The sequence below is a fragment of the Argopecten irradians genome, chromosome 4 (assembly GCF_041381155.1).
Source record: "Argopecten irradians isolate NY chromosome 4, Ai_NY, whole genome shotgun sequence".
In the NCBI taxonomy this organism is placed as follows: Eukaryota; Metazoa; Mollusca; class Bivalvia; order Pectinida; family Pectinidae; genus Argopecten; species Argopecten irradians.
This window is the reverse complement of record NC_091137.1, coordinates 39,416,313-39,443,595: the sequence shown is the minus strand read 5'-3', so window position 1 is coordinate 39,443,595 and position 27,283 is coordinate 39,416,313. Positions and strand designations below refer to the sequence as shown.

The 27,283-nt window shown below is 35.4% G+C and overlaps 1 protein-coding gene across 1 annotated transcript in view; it reads right to left on the bottom strand.

Annotated features, from left to right (window-relative positions):
* The window catches only part of LOC138322290 (ATP-binding cassette sub-family A member 2-like), an 82,039-nt gene that overhangs the window by 14,573 nt on the left and 40,183 nt on the right, over window positions 1-27,283 (bottom strand). Inside the window, 41 exon segments of the mRNA XM_069266328.1 lie at window positions 13-119; window positions 498-569; window positions 958-1,078; window positions 2,520-2,658; window positions 3,258-3,381; window positions 3,727-3,874; window positions 4,413-4,528; window positions 4,866-5,040; window positions 5,441-5,501; window positions 5,917-6,134; window positions 6,479-6,678; window positions 7,380-7,453; window positions 7,734-8,339; window positions 8,707-8,937; window positions 9,113-9,186; window positions 9,458-9,512; window positions 9,983-10,291; window positions 10,617-10,802; window positions 11,112-11,308; window positions 11,606-11,686; window positions 12,264-12,395; window positions 12,787-12,896; window positions 13,092-13,162; window positions 13,718-13,894; window positions 14,511-14,715; window positions 15,114-15,264; window positions 15,633-15,823; window positions 16,051-16,165; window positions 16,423-16,526; window positions 16,845-17,020; window positions 17,229-17,490; window positions 17,852-17,980; window positions 18,533-18,654; window positions 19,062-19,206; window positions 19,509-19,724; window positions 20,035-20,097; window positions 22,208-22,309; window positions 22,596-22,694; window positions 22,982-23,329; window positions 23,772-23,893; window positions 24,123-24,280. Coding sequence (XP_069122429.1) covers window positions 13-119; window positions 498-569; window positions 958-1,078; window positions 2,520-2,658; window positions 3,258-3,381; window positions 3,727-3,874; window positions 4,413-4,528; window positions 4,866-5,040; window positions 5,441-5,501; window positions 5,917-6,134; window positions 6,479-6,678; window positions 7,380-7,453; window positions 7,734-8,339; window positions 8,707-8,937; window positions 9,113-9,186; window positions 9,458-9,512; window positions 9,983-10,291; window positions 10,617-10,802; window positions 11,112-11,308; window positions 11,606-11,686; window positions 12,264-12,395; window positions 12,787-12,896; window positions 13,092-13,162; window positions 13,718-13,894; window positions 14,511-14,715; window positions 15,114-15,264; window positions 15,633-15,823; window positions 16,051-16,165; window positions 16,423-16,526; window positions 16,845-17,020; window positions 17,229-17,490; window positions 17,852-17,980; window positions 18,533-18,654; window positions 19,062-19,206; window positions 19,509-19,724; window positions 20,035-20,097; window positions 22,208-22,309; window positions 22,596-22,694; window positions 22,982-23,329; window positions 23,772-23,893; window positions 24,123-24,280 — 6,492 coding nt within the window.

The following is a 27,283-nucleotide window of genomic DNA, read 5'->3' as shown; positions in this document are numbered from 1 at the left end:
TTGAATACAAACCTGTCCCTGTTGAGAAAGGCATCCCCACTCGTTGGCTGTATGTCACCAGTCAACATTTTAAATGTTGTTGTTTTTCCGGCTCCATTCACTCCCAACAGCCCAAAACACTGGAAATAAAGATAGATTTATTTGAATACGTGTATTTTTAATGCAGGCATAAAGGAAATATTCTTTCTGTTAAGAAAACTGCATACTTGGGACTCATTTTTTTTCATGTTTTATATTATATGTACATGTATGACCATTTAATGTAGTGTAACAGGAGAGGAGAAAATGTAGCGGCCAGACCGGGACTCGAACCCGGGTGAGTTGTTTTGGAAGTGGAGAGATACCAGAGTCCCTCAGAAAATCATGCAAGCTAGTTATAGGTACCTCATAAAGGCTCAACACTGGTCTGAAACCATAGTGACCGAAAGCCAAACTGTCTCCACAAGACGTTCCCAGACATTAGAACTAATGCAAATCTTACTTTCGTCAACACTTACCTCCCCTGAAGGTACTCCAAGACATAACCTGTCCACCGCTAGATGGCGCCCTAATTTCCTTGTTTTATAAACCTGAAGGAGATTAATACAGTGACTTACGTCTCATGTCATCTACTCATTCTACTGATCCAATGAATCGATAAATTTGTTCAAACATCTTATTAAGACAAGACATTATACAATATATATCATATTTTAGTGTAATTGCCATATTCAATTACATGGTCAGTACAGCAAGAAGCAATATCATTTCAAATTTAAGACTGGCTACATACTTCAATAACCTAAACTATTATCTTTACTATTGCAAAACTTCTAAACAATTATTCAAACTCATCTAGCTTCAATTATCGAATAATTTTGCCAATAGTCTGTCATTTTCAAAATAGCAAAGTATACCCGTATTATCTGAATATCAGGTTGAATTTTCAATACACTAATCTCTTTTATTATAACTCACCTTTGTAAGGTTCTCCAGCCTTATAAGGTCATAGCGACCACTCCCCCTTAACAGTCGTTTCCTCTCAGCAGCCACATCCACATCCTCATCTGATAAACTGGATGGTGAGCTGGGACTTTGTCTGAATCAAATAAAATTCATGTTAACCAGATCTATGGCCTGTACCTAGCAATTAACTACAACCTAGACATCAAATGACCCAGAATTGATGGTATGATAAACTTTATTGTACATTGGAAATGATTGGTGGAGAGCCGTCACGTGGTGACTACCAAACACTTTTTAGGTGTTATTAATTCAACTTTATGGAGACTTTGTGGAAATAGAACACAGCCTCTTCAACTAAATACAAAAATATATCATTTCATTATGATTATAGATATAGACAATTATGTTAATTACCAGTGGTAAATCATTCTAATACTCCAAATAATGTGAAATGTATTTTTTCTATACAAGTTGTTTCCCCCTACGCCCTTGTCCCCTATATATCTTACTGACCCTCTATGGCTTTTTATCGCCCTTGGACAGAAATGTCCCCAAATTATTGGCAGAGAGCCGTCACCCCCCTATACTTATATAGGGGGTCAGTAAATTTTATTATGGTGCAATATGGCGGCCTCTTTGGTAAAACTATTATAACTTATTAATTTTTGTGTAAAAATAACTTTAATCGTTTTAATACTTCAAATTACATGAAATACATTTTTTAAATACGAGTTGCTTCCCCTACGCCAGTTTGAAAGTTGGTGACGCGGCGAAAGTCAAACGTAACAATTCAAGCGTGTACTAGACTGTGATTATAAACAAATGGAGGTGTTCGTACCTAAAGACCAATCTTCACTATACAATCAATTTATCGGCATAACTTTTAAGTGATTATCTCAGCGAGAATGCACAGATGATCAAGGAGATTGTGCTTAAAATGTTAGATGGATGTTTGTGTCACTCTTGTTTGTGATGCTTTCAATATACGGTACAGACGGTCTGCTGTCGTATTGAGGTAGGCCTAATTTACTGTGCACATAGAAATGTCGAAATTATTGTTGATTTATGAAATATTTATTATTATTCTGTAGGTTCCTTATACAGTATATTTGAAAATTCTTGAAAGAAATACATTGATAAATATTTAGCATAGGCCAATTATTTCAAAAGTGGCAATTGTTTGTTATCATTCGTGCCAGTTTTGATTAAAGTTTGATTTCAGATTCTTGACCAAACAAAAAGGAAACAAAGAATTAATAAAACAAATAAATGGTCCTAGATGCGATAAATTCGTTATATAGTCAGTTACTGACCCCCTATAAAGGCATAGAGGGTCAGTAAGAAGTATAGGAGGCTCGGGCTACGCCCTCACCCCCTATAAATCTTATTGACCCTCTATGCCTTTATAGGGGGGTCAGTAACTGACTATATAACTAATAATAGAGGTCTGCAACTGACTATATAACTAATAATTGATACTTGACATGCGTATAAGATTAATGATAGCATAATTTATACCATAGCTTACCATAAATGAAGATTCTACTCAAAACAGTTTGTGTTTTACAACGCACCTGTGTCTACTTTTGATGAAAAATTTGAATTCACACAGTAATGTGAGAAGAAAGAAGCTGACTCCAACAATAGCCATGGCAACAAGGTTTCTCGAGGTCAGTTCCCAGGTAAATGGACTTTTGATCTGGTCATATTGTCCTGAAGCAGATGAAAATATTATTTTAATGACATATTATACAGTTAAATCAAAGTAATAATTAACGTATGAGGACCAACAACATCACAACGTTATAAACATATATGTTCATTATACATACAATACAAACATTTTACAAGAATCTTTACAGAGAATGAATATTACAATGTTATAACCATTATTTTGTTGCAAGCGTGTTTGTTACTGAAATACTTTTTTTTATAACCTTTTTACCTTTTCATGGCACTTATTAGATGCTATTTTTACTGTAGTTATGATTAAAGACAAAATAATTAAACTGTCAAAAGGTATCAATCAACAATGCATTATAAATTGTTTCTTCTCACAAGGTTTATAATTCATAGTACAAATAAGTGGTTTAATTTGGAGATCAGAGGGTGTTATTGTGTACTGATGTGTAACAGGAGAGGAGCAAATGTAGCGGCCAGACATGGATTCGAACCCGGGACCCTCCGAACACTAGCCGAGTGCTCTACCGAGTGAGCTACCTGGTCACGGATGATCGACCCAGTCCAATCCCGCTACACTTGTATCCAAAATTCAAATTTCCATGAACGATTTGAATTTTGTAATGACTGACCTGTTTTGAAGAAGAACTCGTTTTTGTACTCGTTAAAGGCGATGTCCATTAGTCCTCGCCCCAGACAGTAGTTGGGGAACATGAGGAAGACATCTTTGAGGATCAGATGAACTCTGTTCAGGTCCTGAAACATGGCCACAAAACCATTTAGTACAAACTCAAAGTCTACATAAAATATGGTCAATATTACATATTTCAGAACAAACATTTCAATTTTAAGACCCAATTTTGATAAAATTTGATCACGGTCCCAAAACATCACAATATTAGTAACAAAGCTCAAATATCTGTGAATAGCCTTTTATGTACAAATACATTATACCAAAAACATTTTTGAAATTCACTTCAACAACATAACATGATTCGAATTTGTATGTACATCATTTGGTTCAGATGACAGCAATACTTTCATACATAAATTTTAAAATTTTTGTTGCATGCCGGTACTGTAAAGTGACCTTGAACTGACCTTGTCATATGAGAAGATTTCCAGAAGGAAGCTGCAGACGATACAGGTGATACCAGTGAAGAGGTTGATGACGATGAGACAGATGTAGGCTGTACTTGGCTCCTTGAACAGGAACGAGGCTGGATACATCACCGGAGTAATCGACCACCTGTAATGAACATTCACAGAAAAATTATAATTATAGACATTTGAGGAACATTTTGTTATTCCTTTTAATTTGTCACCTAGTTTACATGTTCTCTTATACTGATGGACATCCTATATAATCTTCATGAATAATTCAATATGGACTAGTTGATCATACTTTCTAATTTTTTTTAAAACAATAAACTCCGACTTAAATTTGAGGTGACTTTATTCAAATTTAAATCACCGCCATGCAGGTAGACATACAATTTTTCCTGTTGCCTGTTGGCATGATCGTAAAAGGTGACTTAATTTAGGATGAGATCTATTTTTTCTTCCTAGCTTGATTCTCTTCTCTAACATCTCCTAAAAACTGACCTCACATTTGGCTTCAATTGAGAGTTCATCCTGTGAGGATGTCCTTAAATGACCTGGATGTTTAATACACAAATCTAATACACTAACCCAAACCTTATGTAATTTATGTAAAAACTTCTGACTTCAGTACAATAAAAGTAAGTTAGTATCAACAAATCAGAGACAGATCCAGGTTAACTCACCCATACAGAAGGAAGAGGGAGACGACGGCCGGCATGTTCTGTGGTGAGGTGTAGGCTGGGATATGGAACACTTGTAGGATCATGATGATACAGAACGCTGGGATGGTGTAGTTACACTGTAACAGAGAGGCGTAACATACACAGTTCATGATGAGATAGCAAATACATACCATAAAAGTCAATAAATACCATAACAGTAAGGCAGGAATATGTTCCAAAATAAAGGTGTGACAATATAGCCAATATTGATTTTGTTATTTCACATCCCACGTCATTGTGCGAGATTACATTCAAAGATATTGTGAGAGTATACAGTGTATCATACATCCCATATCAAATATGTGGGGGTGGGGATATTTCAATTGTGTAAACTGTTAGTTGAATTTTATATCATTGTTTGGGGATATTACCCTCACCTATGAGATTATGGATTACATTGTTACTATAATTTACCATGTCCCAGAGGTAGTTTCCGAGCCAGTACATGACCGTATCTATACCACTGACAAACTGTAGATGTTTGGCCTTAATGGACCGCTCATAGACCAGGAACACCACAAAACTGGCCGGCACGAACGACATGGCAACTATAATAAAGATGGAGATGAGAACATCTGACCCCTGCAGGCTGAAAAATAACAAAACATCTAACTATTAATGTAATTGAGAGGTAAATCAAAGATCTATTATTATACATGTATGCTTACCCAAATCTAGATCTTTTCTAAAGGGAGGATATTTTTTGTGATTTTACAGGACATTGATAATGCCAAAATTTGACCAAAAAATAGAAAATGTATAAATATAATATAAACAGATTGTATATATAATTCATAAACATCACTAAATTGCAAAATTTCAATTAATATAAAATTCCAGTTTCTCATTCTAATTTTTAAGCAAAACTTGCCACAATTTTGTCCCTATGGTATTTGAAATTCTTACAAAAAATAACTTTCACAGATCAATGAAGCATGAAATGTATCTTAGATTCAGCATCTGTGACATACCTAGATAAATGTACTTACATGTAGTCTTTGTTGAGTTTGTTGTTGGTCTGATTTAGGGGATGGTTGATCACAGTTATACCTGTAAGATGAATGAAAGATATCAAAAATAACTTAATTAACATAACCCCACATGCATTTTCTCCATTCACAGGAAAATACACTAATTTAAGTACATAGTCTGTTTTTGGTATACATATAGTCATGAGTGTAATATCAAAGTTTGGGCAGTGATAGCTGAATGGTTAAGATGTCCCCACAAATTTCCATACTTAGTCACCTCTGTGTCTCGAGTTCGAATCCCATGTGGGGCATTTGCCAGATACTGATCACTGGACGGTGGTTTTTCTCCTGGTACTCGGGCTTTCTTCCACCATCTTAACATGGCACATCCTTAAATGACCCTCGCGGTTAATAGGATGTTAAACTAATCAAACCAAACTATCAAAATTTTAGTTTACCTTTGACTATACACTTATGAAGAGTTATTTACTCACCATATGCTGCTGGGTGACCTTTTGACTTTGGGAGGTTGGCCCGGAGTATAGCGTTATTAAGGGTGTTCAGGTAAACAGGCATGGCGTGGTAGCCCTTATGGTTGTACCAGGCCTTGGCTACACGTCTCACAGCAAACTTCCTAAACATGGTCGGAGCAGACTTTCCAAACCCTTCTGGCACAACATTACTCTCCAGACCAAAGGAAAATGCTCCATATCTACAAAATAACATTGTACTTGTGAGTCAGAGGTGGAAAGCTAAAGGTAAAATGATCTGACACTTTTACCATATATATGTAGTTCTATTAAATGCTAGGAAGAGAAAAATCAACTAGAATTGTATTTATTCATCAACAACCAAAACCCTTTCAAATCTTGCAGATTGCCTTCCAAGAAATTGATTCTATATATGAAAGAGGGGCTTCAAAAAGGATGGAAGAGCAATATTGTGTGTCACACATATGTCAGTAACTGTATTGTCTATGATTCATGCTTAAAATGACCAAATGTCCGAAGTACCAAGAGAATCATTATACAAATGTTTTACTACATTGTTCAGTACCTGTGTAATCTATACAGTGCGTCCTGGGTGTTGAGGAGGAACTTCTCTGTGTTGGTCCCCGTGACATTCTGTACTTTATCTCTGGTCACCACCTGGAACTCGGGAGGCTGCGAAAAGGTACTGGATCCCGGGCACACAAAGCCAGACTTATCTCTGGCACAGTGACAGGTCGGGTAATACTTAATCTCCTCTGATGGACTCTAATGCAATACAATCTACAATGGACAACAATAAATGAGTAAATGACATAATCAATGAGTCAATGTCACAATCAATGAGTCAATGATACAATCAATGAGTCAATGACACAATCAATGAGTCAATGACAACAATCAATGAGTCAATGAACACAATCAATGAGTCAATGAAACAATCAATGAGGTCAATGTCCACAATCAACTAGTCAATGATTACAGAATCAAACTAGTCAATGACACAATCAATGAGTCAATGTCCACAATCAACGAGTCAATGACACAATCAATGAGTCAAATGATACAATCAATGAGTCAAGTGACACTATCAATGAGTTAATGACATAATCAATGAGTCAATGACACACTCAATGAGTCAATTGAAAACAATCAATGAGTCAATGTCACAATCAATGACACAATCAATAGTCAAATCATCAACTTGAGTCAATGACTGACACAATCAATGTAGTCAATGATTCAATCAATCAAAGTTCAATGAACAATCAAGAGTCAATGGACCACAATCAAACTGAAGTCAATGACACAATCAAACAATGAGTCAATGACCACTATCAATGAGTCAATGACACAATCAAAGAGTCAAATGACTCACTAGTCAATGAGTCAAATTCAACAAGTCAATGATACATCAATGGACACAATCACAATGAGTCAACTGAACAAATCAATGAGTTCAAAATGACATGGATCAACGAGTCAATGACAATCAATGAGTCAATGACACAATCAATGAACACAATGTCAATGACGAAATCAACTACGAGTCAATGTACACACAATCAATGAGTCAATGAGTACACAATCAAAGAGTCTCAATGATAACTGAGTCAATGTCATTGGGAGTACAATCAACATGACACATTAAATGCAGTCAAATGATACAATCAATGTGTCTTTATTGACTATTGTGATACCTATATTAGTTGCCATTTAATATAACCAGGCTGGTTGAAATAATTCTTTTACAAAACTGTTCTTGTGACTGTAGTATCCAACATCTATTATTATAAGAAGGTTCTGTAAGGGTGTCATTTTACCTGGTGAGGGACTGGTCTCATTGTTGTCTTTATTATCCTCATTGGTTATGATCTGTACTCGTGGCACATAGCTCTGTACATGGATCCCAGACACAAACACTTTCCCACACTGCCTCTCATAGTATCGGTACAGCAGCTCAAACTGTTTGTTACTGGCCGTAATGTTACTGGGATTAGGAAAGTCAAAAGTGTGACCATGAGAAGATTTTAGTACACATGTGGCACCCACACCGGAGGGCAGATGGAATGTCTGCATCAAACCTAACGGACCTGCATCCAAGGAGTCGGAATAATTTCTAACTCTCGGGTTTTCGTTTGTGTAGGGAATGTAGTTTCCTCTTGGTTGAGTGGCATTGAAATACTGTGAAGGACTAAGTTCAATAGGAGGAGGGTCCTTGACCTTTGGGGCAGACAAAGCCACTGTCATAGCAACAGATACAAACAATGCTGGAAGAATAATCTGAGAAAATAGTCCTTTGTAGTTCCTTGTGATGTAGTGAAATCGCTTGATGAGAACAGCTCTCAGCTGATTAAGACGAAGCCATTTTTTGCTGAGTCGATAGGTTCCCTGGCCATTACAGCTGAATGCACTATCAAGTTTTGGCCCTAAAAACCAAAATATTCATATCAATTAATCCAAGGCATTGAAATCACCAGCAAAGAACATATCACAAACAGTACACAAACCAAAATAAGTACTGCAGGTAATGCTTGAATCAAAATATGAGATAGAGGACAGATGCATTCTTTACATTAGCCTACCCTAACATGCATTTCATGTTCATATGTATCTGACAATAAGTAAAATAAAGTGTCCTTCTGTAATGCAAAGGCATAGAATTACATTTCTCCTATGAACTTTGCTTTACATCAATAATATCCTTATCCCTATTTTTCTACTTCAATAACGTCCTTTGCCCTATATCTTTTTATTCTTACATGCTGTTTGATCTACATTTTGTATTTCTCTCACCATTGCCATGTTGGGTAAGGTGTGAGTAGCTATTTGCACTAGGTTCTTGTAAATTTCTAATCAGTGATTCATCACTGTCATTTCTTCTCAAACCGGCCATGTTCCCCATCTCAACCTCATGATTATTCTCATTGGCTGAATTTGCTTGTGCCAATGGAATTGATTGGTCAGATTCATTGCTATGGTTATCACTGTCTTCTGAAGTGTCATTGTCTTTGTTGGCTTTCTTGGCTGAAATGAAAAGATTATAAAGTACATTTCCTCTTTAAAAGCAAAGATTGGAATATTGAAACATACGGTATATATATTAATTGACTTTACAAAAATTCACCATTGTGACACATTCCTACCATTTGAATATAAGAATAAGTGTTTTTCATTGAAAATAAAGATGAAATAAGCTTACCTTCTTCCTCCTGTATTGCTGCTTCTGTAACCTTCAAGAAGACCTCCTCCAAGTTTGTATCCATGACGCCATAGCTGGAAACATGCAGCTCATTAAGAACTTATATCTAATGCATTGAAAAGTTTCTCAAAGTTTCCTTTCTTAGCCTCCTCGAAAGGCAAGATATAATGAAGCTCTCGGATGGTCTCTGATTTCAGATATGCAGTAGACACATGCTTCTTGATGAACTCTGTGACTTTGACTCTGTATTCATATTGGGCCCCGCCCCTCCTGCCCGGTGGACAGCAAGCCCCCTTCCACAAAGCAGTCAATTTGGTTACAAGAATGTGCATTTAAAGATTTTACCTCTGAGATTTCAGGGGAGAGTGTGGTCCTCTTTCCCCATGAAAAGCTGGAGTACCTTAGGACAAGTAGCGAGTGAAGAAACTTTACCTTATTTTCACCTATCTAGGGCCGCCCGCCCTCCTGCCCTCTGATAGGTCAGAGCGCCCAAACTGTATAACAAGTTTCTGTTTATTCCTACCCCCATGGACTGTATTCGGTGCGCCATATTTAGTCAATCCATTACGCAATACTCTTAGGAACATTATAGTAGCAATTTATAGAAATTTACCTTTAATTCCCTATTGGGCCCCGCCCCTCCTATGCCCCGGAGGACTAGAAAGACCAAAAATTTATACAAACTCAATGATTTTATTCTCCCAAGGATATTTCTGGCCAAATTTGGTTACAAAAAGCAAAGATTGGAATATTGAAACATACGGTATATATTTAATTGACTTTACAAAAATTCACCATTGTGACACATCCCTACCATTTGAATATAAGAATAAGTGTTTTTCATTGAAAATAACGATGAAATAAGCTTACCTTCTTCCTCCTGTATTGCTGCTTCTGTAACCTTCAAGAAGACCTCCTCCAAGTTTGTATCCATGACGCCATAGCTGGAAACATGCAGCTCATTAAGACTTATATCTAATGCATTGAAAAGTTTCTCAAAGTTTCCTTTCTTAGCCTCCTCAAAAGGCAAGATATAATGAAGCTCTCGGATGGTCTCTGATTTCAGATATGCAGTAGACACATGCTTCTTGATGAACTCTGTGACCTTTGACTCTTGACATTTGCTGACAAAGGATTTCCTGTTATTTCTCATATCCATATCATCGACCTCCGAGAAATCTGCAAAAAAGAGACAAAATTCATTGGATTCTATGTCCAGAGGAATCATTAAGTGTAGAAACCTAAAGGGTTTATTTTGCAGCTATAAACAGGCATTTCTCTGTGTTATAGATTCATTTATAACAGGAGTAAGGATATTCATACAGCAAGCCACAGTCAATCAAGAATGTGCAAGATTTAGAGATTCAGGAGTGTGGAGAAAAGCTGGAGTACCCAGAAAAAAATCATTGACCTATAATCCGTACCAGGCAAGTGCCCTATGTGGATTTCATGGCAACCACAACACCATATCATATATCGCCATATATTCACCATTGAACCTTACCTAGACTGTGGACATCATCTTCCTTCTCTGATTTTACCAAGTTTAAATGGTAGCCTTCTCCAAAGGTGTTCTTTAAGAAGAGGGAAGAGCCACAACATTTGAGTTCTCCATTGGAGATGATAGCGATACGGTCACCAAGTATGTCTGCCTCATCCATGTGATGTGTCGAAAGCAGGATTGTTCTTCCTGTATGGTAAAATCATAGCACACCATCACATGGGTAACAAGAATGGAATACACCATATGACCAATGAAAATTATCATGTAGTTTAAGGTAATTGTTTTCTTGGAGAAAGGCCTTAAATAATGAAACAAAAGACTTTGAAACCACAAGAGAGAATATAAATAATGCTTATTTGTCCAAAGTACTCGTGTGAAACATTTCACCTGCAATAGTTTATGTAATTACAATGGTTTACTTGAAAACTGACCATATCCTGATAATGTAAAAGATTTGACTGACTTTGTTCTGAATATATACAATTTTTTACTGACCATGTTTGTATTTGACCAGAAGGTCCCAGATGGCTCGACGTGCATACGGATCTACCCCAGCTGTCGGCTCATCCAGTATAACGGTGTGGGACCCGCCCACAAAAGCAATCCCCACCGAAAGTTTCCTCTGCATTCCACCAGACAGACAGTCGACTCGGCAGTGACGCTTCTTAGGAAGGCCGATGTCCTCTATCATACTGTACAAACAAAATTCATATTGTTTACAACAGACTTAAAGAAAAAAAAGAAAATATATTTGCAGGAATGATATCTTCTGACTTTCACATTTTACTTTTGGTCACCAAAATTTCATAAAATTGATAAATAATATTGTAGCAAGTCATGAAATGAAGTTATTCATCATGTTATTTCTTGATAACGGATGTTAGATATGGAGAGTTCAGTATTTTAACTCAAAAGCTTAACCCCATTACGGTTTAGCCTGATAATAATTCAGTTGAGATATTGCTATAGACTGGTTATGATATACATACGTTTCCATTTCCGGTTTGATGTCCTCCATCTTCATTCCCTTGAGACGAGCGTAGAACCAAAGATGTTCTTGTACTGTCAGTCTGTGTACAAAACATGATGAAGTATTACTGCATTGTAAAATATGGCTTGTCAAAGTAAATTCTTTGTGATAAATAGTTAAGATATCACCTACAGGTTAACTGTCATAATCATACAGACTGTTTACCTAATCAAAATCCAACCAAGTACATTTCTTTATGAAAGATCATTAAACATTTTCAAAACATCTCATATCTAAGAATCAAGATTTGATATGCATATGATCATTATGTACACAATTGTATGCCACATCATAGTTTTTACAACATTTGGTTTGGTTTTACTAATTTAACGTCCTATTAACAGCCAGGTCATTTAAGGATGTGCCAGGTTGGTTGGAGGAGAAAAACCAGAGTACCCGGGGAAAAACCACTGACCAGCGGTCAGTACCTGGCAACTGCCCCTCTTGGGATTCAAACTTACGAACCAGAGGTGGAGGGCTAGTGATAATATGTCGGGACATCTTAACCACTTGGCCTCCGAAGCAACGTATTGATAATGATAAGTATGCAATCTTTCTGTAAGGTGAATTCCAGCATACAAATATCAATCTGTTTTTATGTGTTTCTATAGCCTTACTTGTCAAACAAGACGTTATGTTGAGGACACATTCCCAGACTCTGACGGATCAGATCCATGTCGGTACGGATGTCGTTGTCGTAAATCAGAGCATATCCAGATGTAGGTGGGAACAGTCCAGTAAGGATTGACCTTCAAAAGGTCAAAAAAGAAAATAAACTTGCTATTCTTATAAAGATATTATTATCATTGCAAAGCTTTATTGCTAATCAACAATTAATGTTAAATACATGCACAGTTCTTGTAATACAATATGCTTGAAAACATTTTCATTTCAGATTTGACAGAAAATTTACTTTTAAAATCTCCATTGTCTTATATCATTAAAGTACTATACAGATCAAATTGATCAAAACTGGAGCCTACACAACATTATCTTAAATGTATGCATATCAACTTTATTGCATTTATCCTAATATTCATGCATAAGAAGACATTCAACAGTAACTTTAGATTAAACGAAGCAGTCTCCAATTTACTTGATGACACAAACACAAGATAATTGGAAACTGGTAAAACTTACATGGTGGTTGTTTTCCCTGCTCCATTGTGACCTAAGAATGATGTTATCTGGCCCTCATAGAAACTCAGTGTTAAATTCTTCACAGCTAGTTTTTTACCAGTCTTGTAAATCTGCAAGAATGGGAATTTCATTTAAATTAAAAGAAAAATATGTACGGTACTCAAAAACATCAATATTTTCTCTACACGTCCAGTGAAGATTAAATATCTCTATCTTATAAAGGATTTTGCGATTGTAGAATTGAGATATTCTAATGATCTTTCCATATCTATCAAAATATATTAGATATTACAAGAAGTTGATACCTTGGTAAGATTCTCTATATGAACACCTTGAGGGAGGTGTGTAGGTTCTGCCTCAAACTTCCTGGCATGTTCTGAAACAAAATACATTATACTGCACAACATCTTAAATTCCTTGCATGCTTTAAAACACATGGTGCTAAGTAAGTGGAAATGATAAACATCATCTCAAACTAACTAAACTTTCAAATCTTATCTTTTTTATCTGTAAAAGTCTAATCAAATGTCAACGTTTAACTTATATCATAAATAAAGGATCTTTCATTAGTGGCTGTGTGATATAAAAATTATCAAACGAGTTCAATAATTTGATTAGTTTCATCCCACATAGTCATGAGTGTGAGATTCTATTTATCACATAACTCTTATTAATAGAAATAAAAGAAAAATATAAGATAAAACAGTAGAAATCCAGCTTGGATTTGACGTTTCCGCCTACCGAGACAATCATGCCACGTCATATATAGATTATGACGTCAAAACTACATGTGATGACATAACAGTGTTATTAAACATGTGTCTAACAATATTTATGACATGGCTGGATGGGTCAGTTATGTGATAAAAGAAATTTGAGAAGGAATTTCACAATAAGGGAAGTAACCTATAAGTTACAGTACTGGACTGACCTGCATCTCTGTGATCCAGTGCACATGCCTGGTCCTCGAGTAACAAGTTGTAGCCATGGTTACGACGACACATATCCAGGATGTTCCCACAATCCATCTCCTGTACCTTTGTAGAGCCTGCACACCAGTATGTCTTGGAGAACAGGAAATACCAAGGACGCGGCAACCCATAGGACCCTTTGATCAACAAAAAATATATCATCTATCATAAAATACAGAGAAACAGATAACGTGTACTTTGGTTTATGTAAGGTTAGATTGGTACTTTTTTATTATTCCCTGAATATGTAGTGAAGCTGTAAAGTATAATTCTGTTTTAATAATTGGTGGCTACCTTACCATACAAATATACAAGAGGCTAGTCACTTGCAAACCTTAGTAAGTAAGTGACAAATTGTCTGGCCAAAAGATATAAACAACAAACCTCCCTCAGTAATTGACCTTTCGATCCCAAATCAATACCAGGCTGCGTTACCTCATAAGCTACCATTGTATGAAGTTTCATCGAAACGTTTACAAGTTATCGTCTGGAACCAACATCCTGACTGATGTCCAGACTTACATCCAGACAGACAGACAGACAGAGACTAACACAATATAATTCATTTTGGTTTCATGGCCTGGGGACTAACAAGGAAGGAGGTAAATGCAAACATGAGGCAGATACAAAACTTGAGGAGGTTGTTGTAAAATACCTCAGTACTGGCATTCCATTACATGATCATGTACATAAATATAACTTAGATATTCACTGTAAAGAAAATACTAATGACATATTAAATGTTAGACATACCTGGGAAGACATTTTCTATGTACCAGGCCAGAAGTGAGTAGAGGAAGGAGTCAAGTATCATCATGAGTACAGAAGTCAGTAGACTGTACTCGTCATTCTCTACCGGCGACAGATGGATGTTATCCCACTGTACTCCTACTCCTTCCTCCTCGTAAAACGCAAAGTACTTCCCACTCAAGCCGAAAGCAGTGGTGGAAAACAATGACTGGAAACACAAACGTTACAAACAATGTGTAAAGTAATGACATCAAAGAGGGCTAGACAGACTATCTAGATTACACATTTCATCTGAGATATAAAACATCTAATATCTCTCACTAAGTCTCAAAAATCATAAGTCTTAGGATCAAATTTTGATGGATTCATATCATGATGAACATTCTAAAAGTAAATGTACCGTAGATTTAGACTAACACAACCCTTACTATAGATAAATGGGTAGGTAATATTACAAAAGTGAGCATTTTACTGGCCAGCAAAAATCTATCATTCACTCTGATATATCACTATCAATACCTCAAAGACAGATTCTTGTAAAACTTTACAAATGAACAACTTCATCCAACTCAAGTGAATATCAAATCCTATATAAAAGTGACTGACCACCAGTGACTTGATGACTGCTGAGATCTGGTCCCCGGCTACATCCTCTCTGATGGCCACGTACATGTAGGGTACGTAGGTCAGGAAGTACACTATACCAGCACAGGCAGCTGCTACCTTGGCCTTGGAGTAGAACGTACTCACCAAGAACCTGTGTACAAATCACATTACTATAAATACTGGAATAACCCTGTTTACTTTATTATTTATTACATTTATGTTAAGAATGGCTTAGTTTCAAAATAATGTATCTTAGTTCTTTATGTTTCATTTATCTTATGTAACCAACTTATTTACAAGATTTACAGAAGAATAAGAAACAAACTACAGACTATAAAGTTTTGGTAGGTTGATGATCTCCATCGCATAATCAAGATAGGTCCATTCAAGTAAGGATGACCTTGAAGTTAGGAATGGCTATCATTCTAAGCCTTTTCTGTAGCAAACAGTTACTAATCACTGACCTTCGTCATCCAAGCTGATACCACAAAGGATTGTATGGGTTAGAAACAGACTTACGAGAATGCTATAGTGACCACAGCGAACACCTCCAGTGTTGTGAAGACAATCCAAGGGTTGCTATGGGCCAGCACATTTCCGACCTTTAACATAACGGTCAGTAGTCCCATAGTGATGGTCATCTGTATGAAGGTCATCGTAAACCAGGCACACCAATGAACAGCGTTACTAAGGCCCATCATCCTCATCACCTAGGTTACGACATAGACATCAAAGTTGTCATGATTGCCAAGATAACCAAAAAGTATTTTTAAAGTATGTGCATGATATTAATCTCTTCCCATTAAAGGAAAAGAATAGGACCATTATTGTTCTTGTCACTATGGTCCTGTGAAAATGTAGAATCCCTGCTGTTGTAAAGTTTATGACAGTTAAATGTTACAAATACACTGACATCGACTGAAATGACAAAGCCTACCTCCTTCAATCTTTGTTCTTTCTCATACACAATATTCTGTACCAGCATGGCGACAGAGTAGACCCAGGATATCGTCAGACACAGCGGCATCACATGTTCTATCATAAACACAAATCTGAAACGGAAGAATCGAATAAATAATATTTTCGCTTAGTATAGTTTAATGGTAAAAATTTCATGTGTAAAAATACGAAATGTATTGCATTGTCAATTTTTTTTTTAAATTGGAACAAATTTCATTTTCTTGTCCTATATGTAAATCATTAAGTTTTTGACGAATGAAAGTATCCCACCACACATTTTTTGGAAAAAGATGAATTATGAAGAAAAATTTAAGATAGTATAGAAACTTGGAGCATCTGTTGAACTTACTCATCATATTTATAACAGGAATATGGAAACTGTGTAATGTAACTGCCAGGCTCCACAACATCTCTCTCTACTTGTACATCAATGATAGCTCGCTCGATGATGTCCTGAGATAAGAACACTCAAATTACATGACAAACATACATGTATCCTAAAATAACTTTCTTACATATATTATTTACTTCATAATTAGAAAAGTTTATCCAAATATAAATCTTAATTCTAATCAATTTACAAATTTAATCTCAGCAAGATTTAGAAGCAGCAAATAAATGGTTTTAATCTTAACAAAATTACTTTCTTATGATTTTTTACAGAATATGACACACCATATCAGTGAAATGTATCCTTACATCATCTCAGCAAATCAATCAACTCCAGAAAAAAATCCTGGTTTTCATAGCAACATCACCATGGTAACCTACCTGTATCCAGACAAAACCAAACTGGTAGTAAGGATGTTGCCATGGTCCCGGCCCTGGATACCAGTACCGATTCCGTACGTACTTAGTTGTGGGTGTAAAAGTAGCGTTCTGTCGTATTTTGTATGTTACATGAGGAGGGAGATCTTTGCCTTTCTGGAAGTTCTCAAATATCACCCCTGTAGATATTAGACAATGGTATGAGGAAAGAAACAAAATTATCAAGTCATCACAAATTGGTTTTGTGTACTCATGAAATACAATTTTTTTTTTTTTTTTTTTAAATTTACATTTACCGAAATAATTAGAGAAAACAAAATTGAAATCACCACTATCCTACGGAGTGTATTCAAGAAATACAGATATTTAAAATACATCCTCAATTACCTGCAACTGTTGTAACATTTTCCGAGTAAGCCTTGGTAAGGAAATATTCCACAAGATCTTCCTCCGTACGAAATCCGCGGAACACATTGAGATTGATGCCAGCCAATGTACTTAGCCAGCCACATGCTGCGTTGTCGATGTTGTCAAGTTCGTGGAGGAAGAATGGAATGTCTGGTATAGAACTATTGAGGAACTGTTGAACGCCCTTCACTCCTCGTAACAATGAAAACAGGCCCCTGTGGTTCTTCAGCTGTCTATGCATCTGAAATTTGAAATTACATTGTTTAAGTAAAAACTTTGGGGCTTTTTTCTTTTGTATAACTAATGAAAATGATTAGATAAGACTTTTATGACAATAAAGATCTCCCTCAAACTGTATTCTGTATTTGCATATTACAGAGTTATCTGCCCTTACAGGAAGGTCATGATTGTGACGTCATGTGTTTGCGAACTCAACATCATACTATTCAGAGAAATTGATGTGAATTTCCCTCACAAAATAATGAAGTCACAATGGAAACCTACCTGCAAGGAAGACAAGGTAATAATTAATACAGAAAATCACCCCAAGGTAAATTACAGGATAAATACATCACCATTAAAACAGACACACAAAAGATTACCTCCTTGATAGAAGCCAAGTTGTAGGCTGTTGAGTTCTCCATCAGATACGTCCTCAGCTCCCCGGAGATGTTCAACCACTTTCTGGCGTAGGTACTGATCTCGTCCATCAGGGCAAATGACTCGTTGGCCTGACAACAACAACAAAACTTTTAGAACATAGAGTAAAACATGGTTATAATGAACCTGTAGGGACTGGCAAAATCGCTTTGTTACCAGCACAGTTTGTTATACACATATTACAACCATATCTTATATAAACCATGACGGGGATTGAAAAATACTATGTTATAACCACGAATTCGCTGTAAGAGCGTTCGTTATGAACATGTTTTACTGTATTAGCTTTTTTCAACAGATTTGAGAAAGTTTTCAATAAATCTGAACACCCTGATGACCATGCCAGTGAAGTAGTCCCTTATCTAAATCAATTATAAGTTTTGGTTCAAACGGTGTGGGGTTTTTTTTCCGCATTTGCACTGTAGCCCAGCAAATTAAACCTATCAATTTTACTTGACACTGATGAGATATAATTGCCAAATACTTTTTTGACATCACATTACACTTATCCAACAAGAAATTGCTATCAACAGTTATTGAAATGGATGTTCATTAACAGAGGAAAATTCCTTGAAACACTTTTGAAACATGATCAAATAAAGAATCAGAAATGGAAATCAGACCTTGGTGATGATACTGTCGGCTGCTGTGTTGTTAGGGGCATACAGGACTTTAGGGTTACTGTACAGGACATGCACCAGGATTTTAAGGTTGTCCTGTTGTGCCCTTGATATTCCAAGGTCATCTGGAAAAAGGAGAGAAAATCTTTATTGATATGTTAATCTTATTGACAGATAGATACATCAGTAATCTTTTAGAGTTTCTGTAAAGAACATATAGAGATTGAATCCTAACTGGAACTGTCGCCAGATTGGACAACTAATACCTCCCCTGCACAAATAGTAATAACTCCAATTATACGGGACATGCAGAAACCTATATGCTTTACTCAACTGCCCTTTATGTCAGGGTTTTGTGTACCAAACTTTTATCAAAATTAGAAGCTGACTATCATCAATAGTAAATCATACTTTACCCATTACTGTTTTGGTATCTCAAAACCGACATACTGAGAAATCAATTACTTTATCCAAATTGTACCTTCATTAAAAAGCAATAATTTGTAGAAACAGAAAACTACAGACACCTTACCAAGGTTTAGGTGTTTGATGTCTCTTTCCATGCGTTTTTTAGGAACTTCCTTTGGTTGTCGGCCACAAAATGTCCTCTGCATTCTATTCCACAGGTGAAGAAATCCAGCAAACTTATTTGGAGGCTTTTTTGTATGTTGATCAGTCTTTTTAATGAAAAAATATGTTTATAATCATAATTTGATGTATCTCTTATACATATGGAACTGCTTTTTGTTGGTTTGTTTTGGTATTTGCTGTAAAATGTAAAATATATTCTCAAAATCTCAGCAACAAATGTAATGCATCTCTGATCATTTCTAACATCAATAGTTTTCTGTATAACACAAGCATACAATGGCTTTCATTTTCTACAATTAATTGAAAATGTAGCACTAATATCGAAATAAATCATGCAATTAACTTTCTATCTTATTACAATTACATGTTCTGCCTCTGTCACAAATACCTTATCTTTTTTTTCAGCATCATCATCATCAGAATCGTCATCCTCTCCATTTGTAGTTGATGCTGTGGTGTTGCTAGGTAATCCAGTTGCCATAGTAACATTGACAGGACTAGCAGGTGTAGTCAGGTTTGCTCCATCACAAGCATCCTGGGGCAGTGTCTCCGCAAACACACTCATCTCATAGAGGCTTTCTTGAAACTGGTAGAATTTCTTAAGCTAGATGCACAAAAAAAACTTTATTATTCCAGATTTTCATTGTAGAGTTATCTACCCTTGCAGTTATAAGGTAATGATTGTAATGTTATGTGTATGCAAGCATAATATCATATATGTCAGAGAAAATCATGTGAGGTTTTTCTAACGGAATTATGAAGTCAAAATGGATCTCTACACACAAGGGAGGTAATATTCAAAGACAAAAGTAAATACCTAGTACACATGTACTCAAATCAATTTCTGAAACAACATTTTTGTAACAGAAGAATGTGGTTCATATTTTATTGCATTGTATATAAATCTTACTTACTTCTTTCATGAATTTTGCCACTTTATTTTCCAGAGAGGTCAAATTTACTGCATGCAGTTGTAACTGAAATAAAATATCAACACAATAAATAGCTGAGAAATTATATTACATGAGAAGTAAAGAAACACAAAGGGTGTTTTACCAACTAAAATCTAATGATTTCAATTTTATTCAAAAGTTTGATCCTGAAAATCAAGACTTAAGTTTTAAATTATTTTTTTTAACATAGACTTGCTGATATTGATTTAAAACTGTCAAGATAACTATGACTAAGTTCCATTTAGCTTGTCATATTTACCCTTAAGGAGGTATGGTACTTATATCTACCCTATAACAAAGCATATTAAGGAGGTATGGTACTTATATATTTTACCCTGTAACAAAGCATCTTAATCTTAAGGAGGTATGGTACTTATATTTACCCTATACAAAGCATCTTAATCTTAAGGAGTATGGTACTTATATTTACCCTATTTACAAAGTCATCTTTAACTTAAGGAGGTATGGTACTTATATTTACCCTATAACAAAGCCATCTTTAACTTAAGGAGGTATGGTACTTATATTTTACCTATAACAAAGCATCTTAATCTTAAGGAGGTATGGTACTTATATTTACCCTATAACAAAGCCATCTTTAACTTAAGGAGGTATGGTACTTATATTTACCCTATAACAAAGCCATCTTAATTAAGGAGGTATGGTACTTATATTTACCCTATAACAAAGCCATCTTTACTTAAAGGAGGTATGGTACTTATATTTACCCTATAACAAAGCCATCTTTATCTTAAGGAGGTATGGTACTTATATTTACCCTATAACAAAGCCATCTTTATCTTAAGGAGGTATGGTACATATATTTACCCTATAACAAAGCCATCTTTATCTTAAGGAGGTATGGTACTTATATTTACCCTATAACAAAGCCATCTTTATCTTAAGGAGGTATGGTACTTATATTTACCCTATAACAAAGCCATCTTTATCTTAAGGAGGTATGGTACTTATATTTACTCTGTATAACAAAGCCATCTTTATCTTAAGGAGGTATGGTACTTATATTTACCCTATAACAAAGCCATCTTTATCTTAAGGAGGTATGGTACTTATATTTACCCTATAACAAAGCCATCTTTATCTTAAGGAGGTATGGTACTTATATTTACCCTATAACAAAGCCATCTTTATCTTAAGGAGGTATGGTACTTATATTTACCCTATAACAAAGCCATCTTTATCTTAAGGAGGTATGGTACTTATATTTACCCTATAACAAAGCCATCTTTATCTTAAGGAGGTATGGTACTTATATTTACCCTATAAGAAAAGCCATCTTTAACTTAAGGAGGTATGGTACTTATATTTACCCTATAACAAAGCCATCTTTATCTTAAGGAGGTATGGTACTTATATTTACCCTATAACAAAGCCATCTTTATCTTAAGGAGGTATGGTACTTATATTTACCCTATAACAAAGCCATCTTTATCTTAAGGAGGTATGGTACTTATATTTACCCTATAACAAAGCCATCTTTATCTTAAGGAGGTATGGTACTTATATTTACCCTATATAACAAAGCCATCTTTATCTTAAGGAGGTATGGTACTTATATTTACCCTGTATAACAAAGCCATATTTATCTTAAGGAGGTATGGTACTTATATTTACCCTGTATAACAAAGCCATCTTTATCTTAAGGAGGTATGGTACTTATATTTACCCTATAACAAAGCTATTTTTATCTTAAGGAGGTATGATACATACATTTACCCTATAACAAAGCCATATTTAACTTAAGGAGGTATGGTACTTATATTTACCCTAATAACAAAGCCATCTTTATCTTAAGGAGGTATGGTACTTATATTTACCCTGTATAACAAAGCCATCTTTATCTTAAGGAGGTATGGTACTTATATTTACCCTATAACAAAGCCATATTTATCTTAAGGAGGTATGGTACTTATATTTACCCTATAACAAAGCCATATTTATCTTAAGGAGGTATGGTACTTATATTTACCCTAAAACAAACCCATCTTTATCTTAAGGAGGTATGGTACTTATATTTACCCTATAACAAAGCCATTTTATCTTAAGGAGGTATGGTACTTATATTTACCCTATAAACAAAGCCATCTTTATCTTAAGGAGGTATGGTACTTACAGCATTGATGATGTCCTGGTCACTGATATCTTTCTTTAGGAGTGTAGAGAGCTCCAATAGTTGTGATTTACTCATATTACACAGTCGATTCTTGGCATCAACCTGTGGAAAACACATCAGCATATTTAATATATATTATTTACACCATAGATACACATATAAAACTGTTTGGCGGATTATATCACCATCGTTCTTATTAAAGTCCTATCATGCCGTTACATATTCATGTCTTTAATGTAGATTTTTACAGGACAAAGAATAATTTTTTTTGTTTTTTTGTTTTGTTTTGTGATGACCAACTAAATCGAGAATAATATCATCAAAGCGAAAACAATCGACTATGACATACAATATTTTTTGCAAGTGATACAAAAACTGTGTAACTCACAATGTATGTCTCATTTGTTGGTGAAGGAGGAACAATGACCTTTAGGAATTCATCATCGCAGGCTAGCTGGTGTAATGCTGTAGGAGAAAAAAGCACCATCTGGAACAGAAAACCAATAATGTTATCTACTCATACTCAGCAAAAACTGCTCTCAGAGGTCATATCACGTTCTTGTTCTGGCATAACAAATAACACAATATCTATCATATAGCGAAAATGTCACCAAAAAATTACAAGGGCACCGGTAACAAAGTTGATCAGGTAACAAAAAGAATGATTTGATAGTTTGCCCACTACAAAATTTGTGCAACATATATAAAGCACATAAACTACAGTGTATTGTGATAAAAAATAGAACTTCCGTATTTATCATTTCGGACACTGACCTTCAAAATTTCAGCAGTTTCACTAGGGGTAATAGTCTTCAAGGCTTCATTACCATCCATCAGATCAACATAATGGGTGAGAAATTTCTGTACCCTGGGGTCGGTCAGCAGACCCTCGCTGTGAATAACTTTATAAAACAACGCATCTGAGGAATCCGTCGTTTCCGAGTTCAGAACGTCCTCTAAAAGTTTACTCTCATTCATTAACGACTGGAAAGGCACTTGTTGGAACTCTTTGTGGTCAAAGACTGAAGGAAGATGTAATTTGTCTCCTGTGATGTCTCGACGGAGTCTCCGTAAAATTTTATGAGTTGTTTGAGGATCCACTCCAAATAGTAACTTATTTAACTGAAATGAAAATGTGTCGCTATTATATAGTATTATAGTTATTTTTATTCTCATGATTATTTATTACTGTCTATTAATAATGTATTGCATGATATAAATGCACAAATCAACCCTTACAGTGCTCAGAAGTAACATATATTTTCTAATTGTCACATATACTATATTCTCATGGCATCCAAAACTTAACAAATATGCACATTTTGTTTGCATCACTTGTAGAAAAGTTGTCAACTAGAAGTTTAACAGCTATCGATACTCTCATTATTTCTCAATCTTTTCAGCAAAGCATTGAAGTACTACTGCATGCATAACTTGCTGTAAGAAGCAGATAATAAAATTTTCTTCTCAAATGTCGCCAATTTTGAATACTTCCCCACAATACATTGTTCATTCATTAAAGTCTTCAATAAATAAGAAGGAGCAGACAGTATACTCAGCGTACCTCAGCCACATGTATGGTGGCGTTCAATATGGTGTCCACATCATCCCAAGGTAAGGATAAGTTACTATGGAGATACTGGCCAAATTTCTGTCGGTCTCCAACCACACTCCCTAGCTGGAAATCTACACAAAAATATCATCAAATATTAGAAACATGAAAACATCATCAAATATTAGAAACATGAAAACATCATCAAATATTAGAAACATGAAAACATCATCAAATATTAGAAACATGAAAACCAATACAGAGTAATCTTTAAAGATAAACTTGAAGCCGTGACAATAAAAAATTGATATTTTACAAAGGCAATTCAATTACAATTCATTTCAGAATTGTTTGGATACTTACCATGGCCATGTTTGAAAAGTTCATGTAGTGTAGCAGGATCATCAATGATACTTTCATAGATATAAGGGAGATCATCCATCTCCGAAGGGGTGTAACCAGGATTAAAGAAATGGTGATTTTTAGCTACAGACTGGAGCTGGTTCAGGAACTGTGTAGTGCTGTAAATAATAAGACAATTTCTTCAAATAGTGTGTAAAATAATATCTAGGAGAATTAACATGTGATCACACTGTGGACAACCAAACACAGTTGTCTCCCCTCATCTAGATGTTCAGAAACTGTGTAGTAATTTAACATAATAAGGCATTTCATGGACAATGTCTTAAGTTAGATTTAGTACCATAATTAGAAATGTCTGATTATCACATATGTTGCGTAGTGAAGACCAAGCATAGTTGTCTCCCCTCCATATTTTTGCAAAGTACTCAAGTCGGTTGATCTTTATGAATCAGGTTTACTCAGCTTTTCCTCAGTGTTCTCCTGCTGTCAGATGTGAAGTCAGTGATCATAAGTAAAATGTTGAAATAATTACAGGGTATAATTGAAACCTAAAAGCTCAACTCCAGATGACAACCTGACATTTAAATAAAATTACCATGCTCATCACAGAAAATGTACAATTAAGAGCCATGAAAACTCGATTAGCACTCATACAACATATACAAACCTGTCTATAAAGACCATCCAAGGGACCAAGAGAAAATAGTCTTTATAGCCCAGTGGTCTTTATACACAGGGCAAATTGTGATGGAATTTACCATGTTGACCCTCAGAAAGTGGTCGTATTAAACAGGTGGTCTTTATACAGAGGTGGTCACCAAGGCGGTTACGTTTGATTGTAAATCATGTATTTCTAAATAATATATATGTGAACCATCCTCCATGTATCACTCAAATGATGAATGAAATAAGTCATTTTTCACAACAAAGGCCAATTTATACTACCTATCAATAGAACTGAAAGGCAACCTCCCATTAGCATGCATATAAGGCATCTATAGCAATCATATAAAATGTATAGGGATACAATGGGAAGGCATAGAAAAACAGATAAAAGTATAGACAGACTGATAGTCAGACAATAGTCAGATAGGGATACAATGGGAAGGCATAGAAAAACAGATAAAAGTATAGACAGACTGATGGTCAGACAATAGTCAGATAGGGATACAATGGGAAGGCATAGAAAAACAGATAAAAGTATAGACAGACTGATGGCCTGACAATAGTCAGATAGGGATACAATGGGAAGGCATAGAAAAACAGATAAAAGTATAGACAGACTGATAGTCAGACAATAGTCAGATAGGGATACAATGGGAAGGCATAGAAAAACAGATAAAAGTATAGACAGACTGATAGTCAGACAATAGTCAGATAGGGATACAATGGGAAGGCATAGAAAAACAGATAAAAGTATAGACAGACTGATGGCCAGACAATAGTCAGATAGGGATACAATGGGAAGGCATAGAAAAACAGATAAAAGTATAGACAGACTGATAGTCAGACAATAGTCAGATAGGGATACAATGGGAAGGCATAGAAAAACAGATAAAAGTATAGACAGACTGATAGTCAGACAATAGTCAGATAGGGATACAATGGGAAGGCATAGAAAAACAGATAAAAGTATAGACAGACTGATAGTCAGACAATAGTCAGATAGGGATACAATGGGAAGGCATAGAAAAACAGATAAAAGTATAGACAGACTGATAGTCAGACAATAGTCAGATAGGGATACAATGGGAAGGCATAGAAAAACAGATAAAAGTATAGACAGACTGATGGTCAGACAATAGTCAGATAGGTATACAATGGAAGGGCATAGAAAAACAGATAAAAGTATAGATAGACTGATAGTCAGACAATAGTCAGATAGGTATACAATGGAAGGGCATAGAAAAACAGATAAAAGTATAGATAGACAATAGTCAGACAATAGTCAGATAGGTATACAATGGGAAGGCATAGAAAAACAGATAAAAGTATAGACAGACAATAGTCAGACAATAGTCAGATAGGGATACAATGGGAAGGCATAGAAAAACAGATAAAAGTATAGACAGACTGATGGTCAGACAATAGTCAGATAGGGATACAATGGGAAGGCATAGAAAAACAGATAAAAGTATAGACAGACTGATGGTCAGACAATAGTCAGATAGGTATACAATGGGAAGGCATAGAAAAACAGATAAAAGTATAGACAGACTGATAGTCAGACAATAGTCAGATAGGTATACAATGGGAAGGCATAGAAAAACAGATAAAAGTATAGACAGACTGATAGTCAGACAATAGTCAGATAGGGATACAATGGGAAGGCATAGAAAAACAGATAAAAGTATAGACAGACTGATGGCCAGACAATAGTCAGATAGGGATACAATGGAAGGGCATAGAAAAACAGATAAAAGTATAGATAGACTGATAGTCAGACAATAGTCAGATAGGTATACAATGGAAGGGCATAGAAAAACAGATAAAAGTATAGATAGACTGATAGTCAGACAATAGTCAGATAGGGATACAATGGGAAGGCATAGAAAAACAGATAAAAGTATAGACAGACTGATGGTCAGACAATAGTCAGATAGGGATACAATGGGAAGGCATAGAAAAACAGATAAAAGTATAGACAGACTGATTGTCAGACAATAGTCAGATAGGGATACAATGGGAAGGCATAGAAAAACAGATAAAAGTATAGACAGACTGATAGTCAGACAATAGTCAGATAGGGATACAATGGGAAGGCATAGAAAAACAGATAAAAGTATAGATAGACTGATCGTCATACAATAGTCAGATAGGGATACAATGGGAAGGCATAGAAAAACAGATAAAAGTATAGACAGACTGATGTCAGACAATAGTCAGATAGGTATACAATGGGAAGGCATAGAAAAACAGATAAAAGTATAGACAGACAATAGTCAGACAATAGTCAGATAGGGATACAATGGGAGGGCATAGAAAAACAGATAAAAGTATAGACAGACTGATAGTCAGACAATAGTCAGATAGGGATACAATGGGAAGGTATAGAAAAAACAGATAAAAGTATAGATAGACTGATCGTCATACAATAGTCAGATAGGGATACAATGGGAAGGCATAAAAAAATAGATAAAAGTATAGACAGACTGATAGTC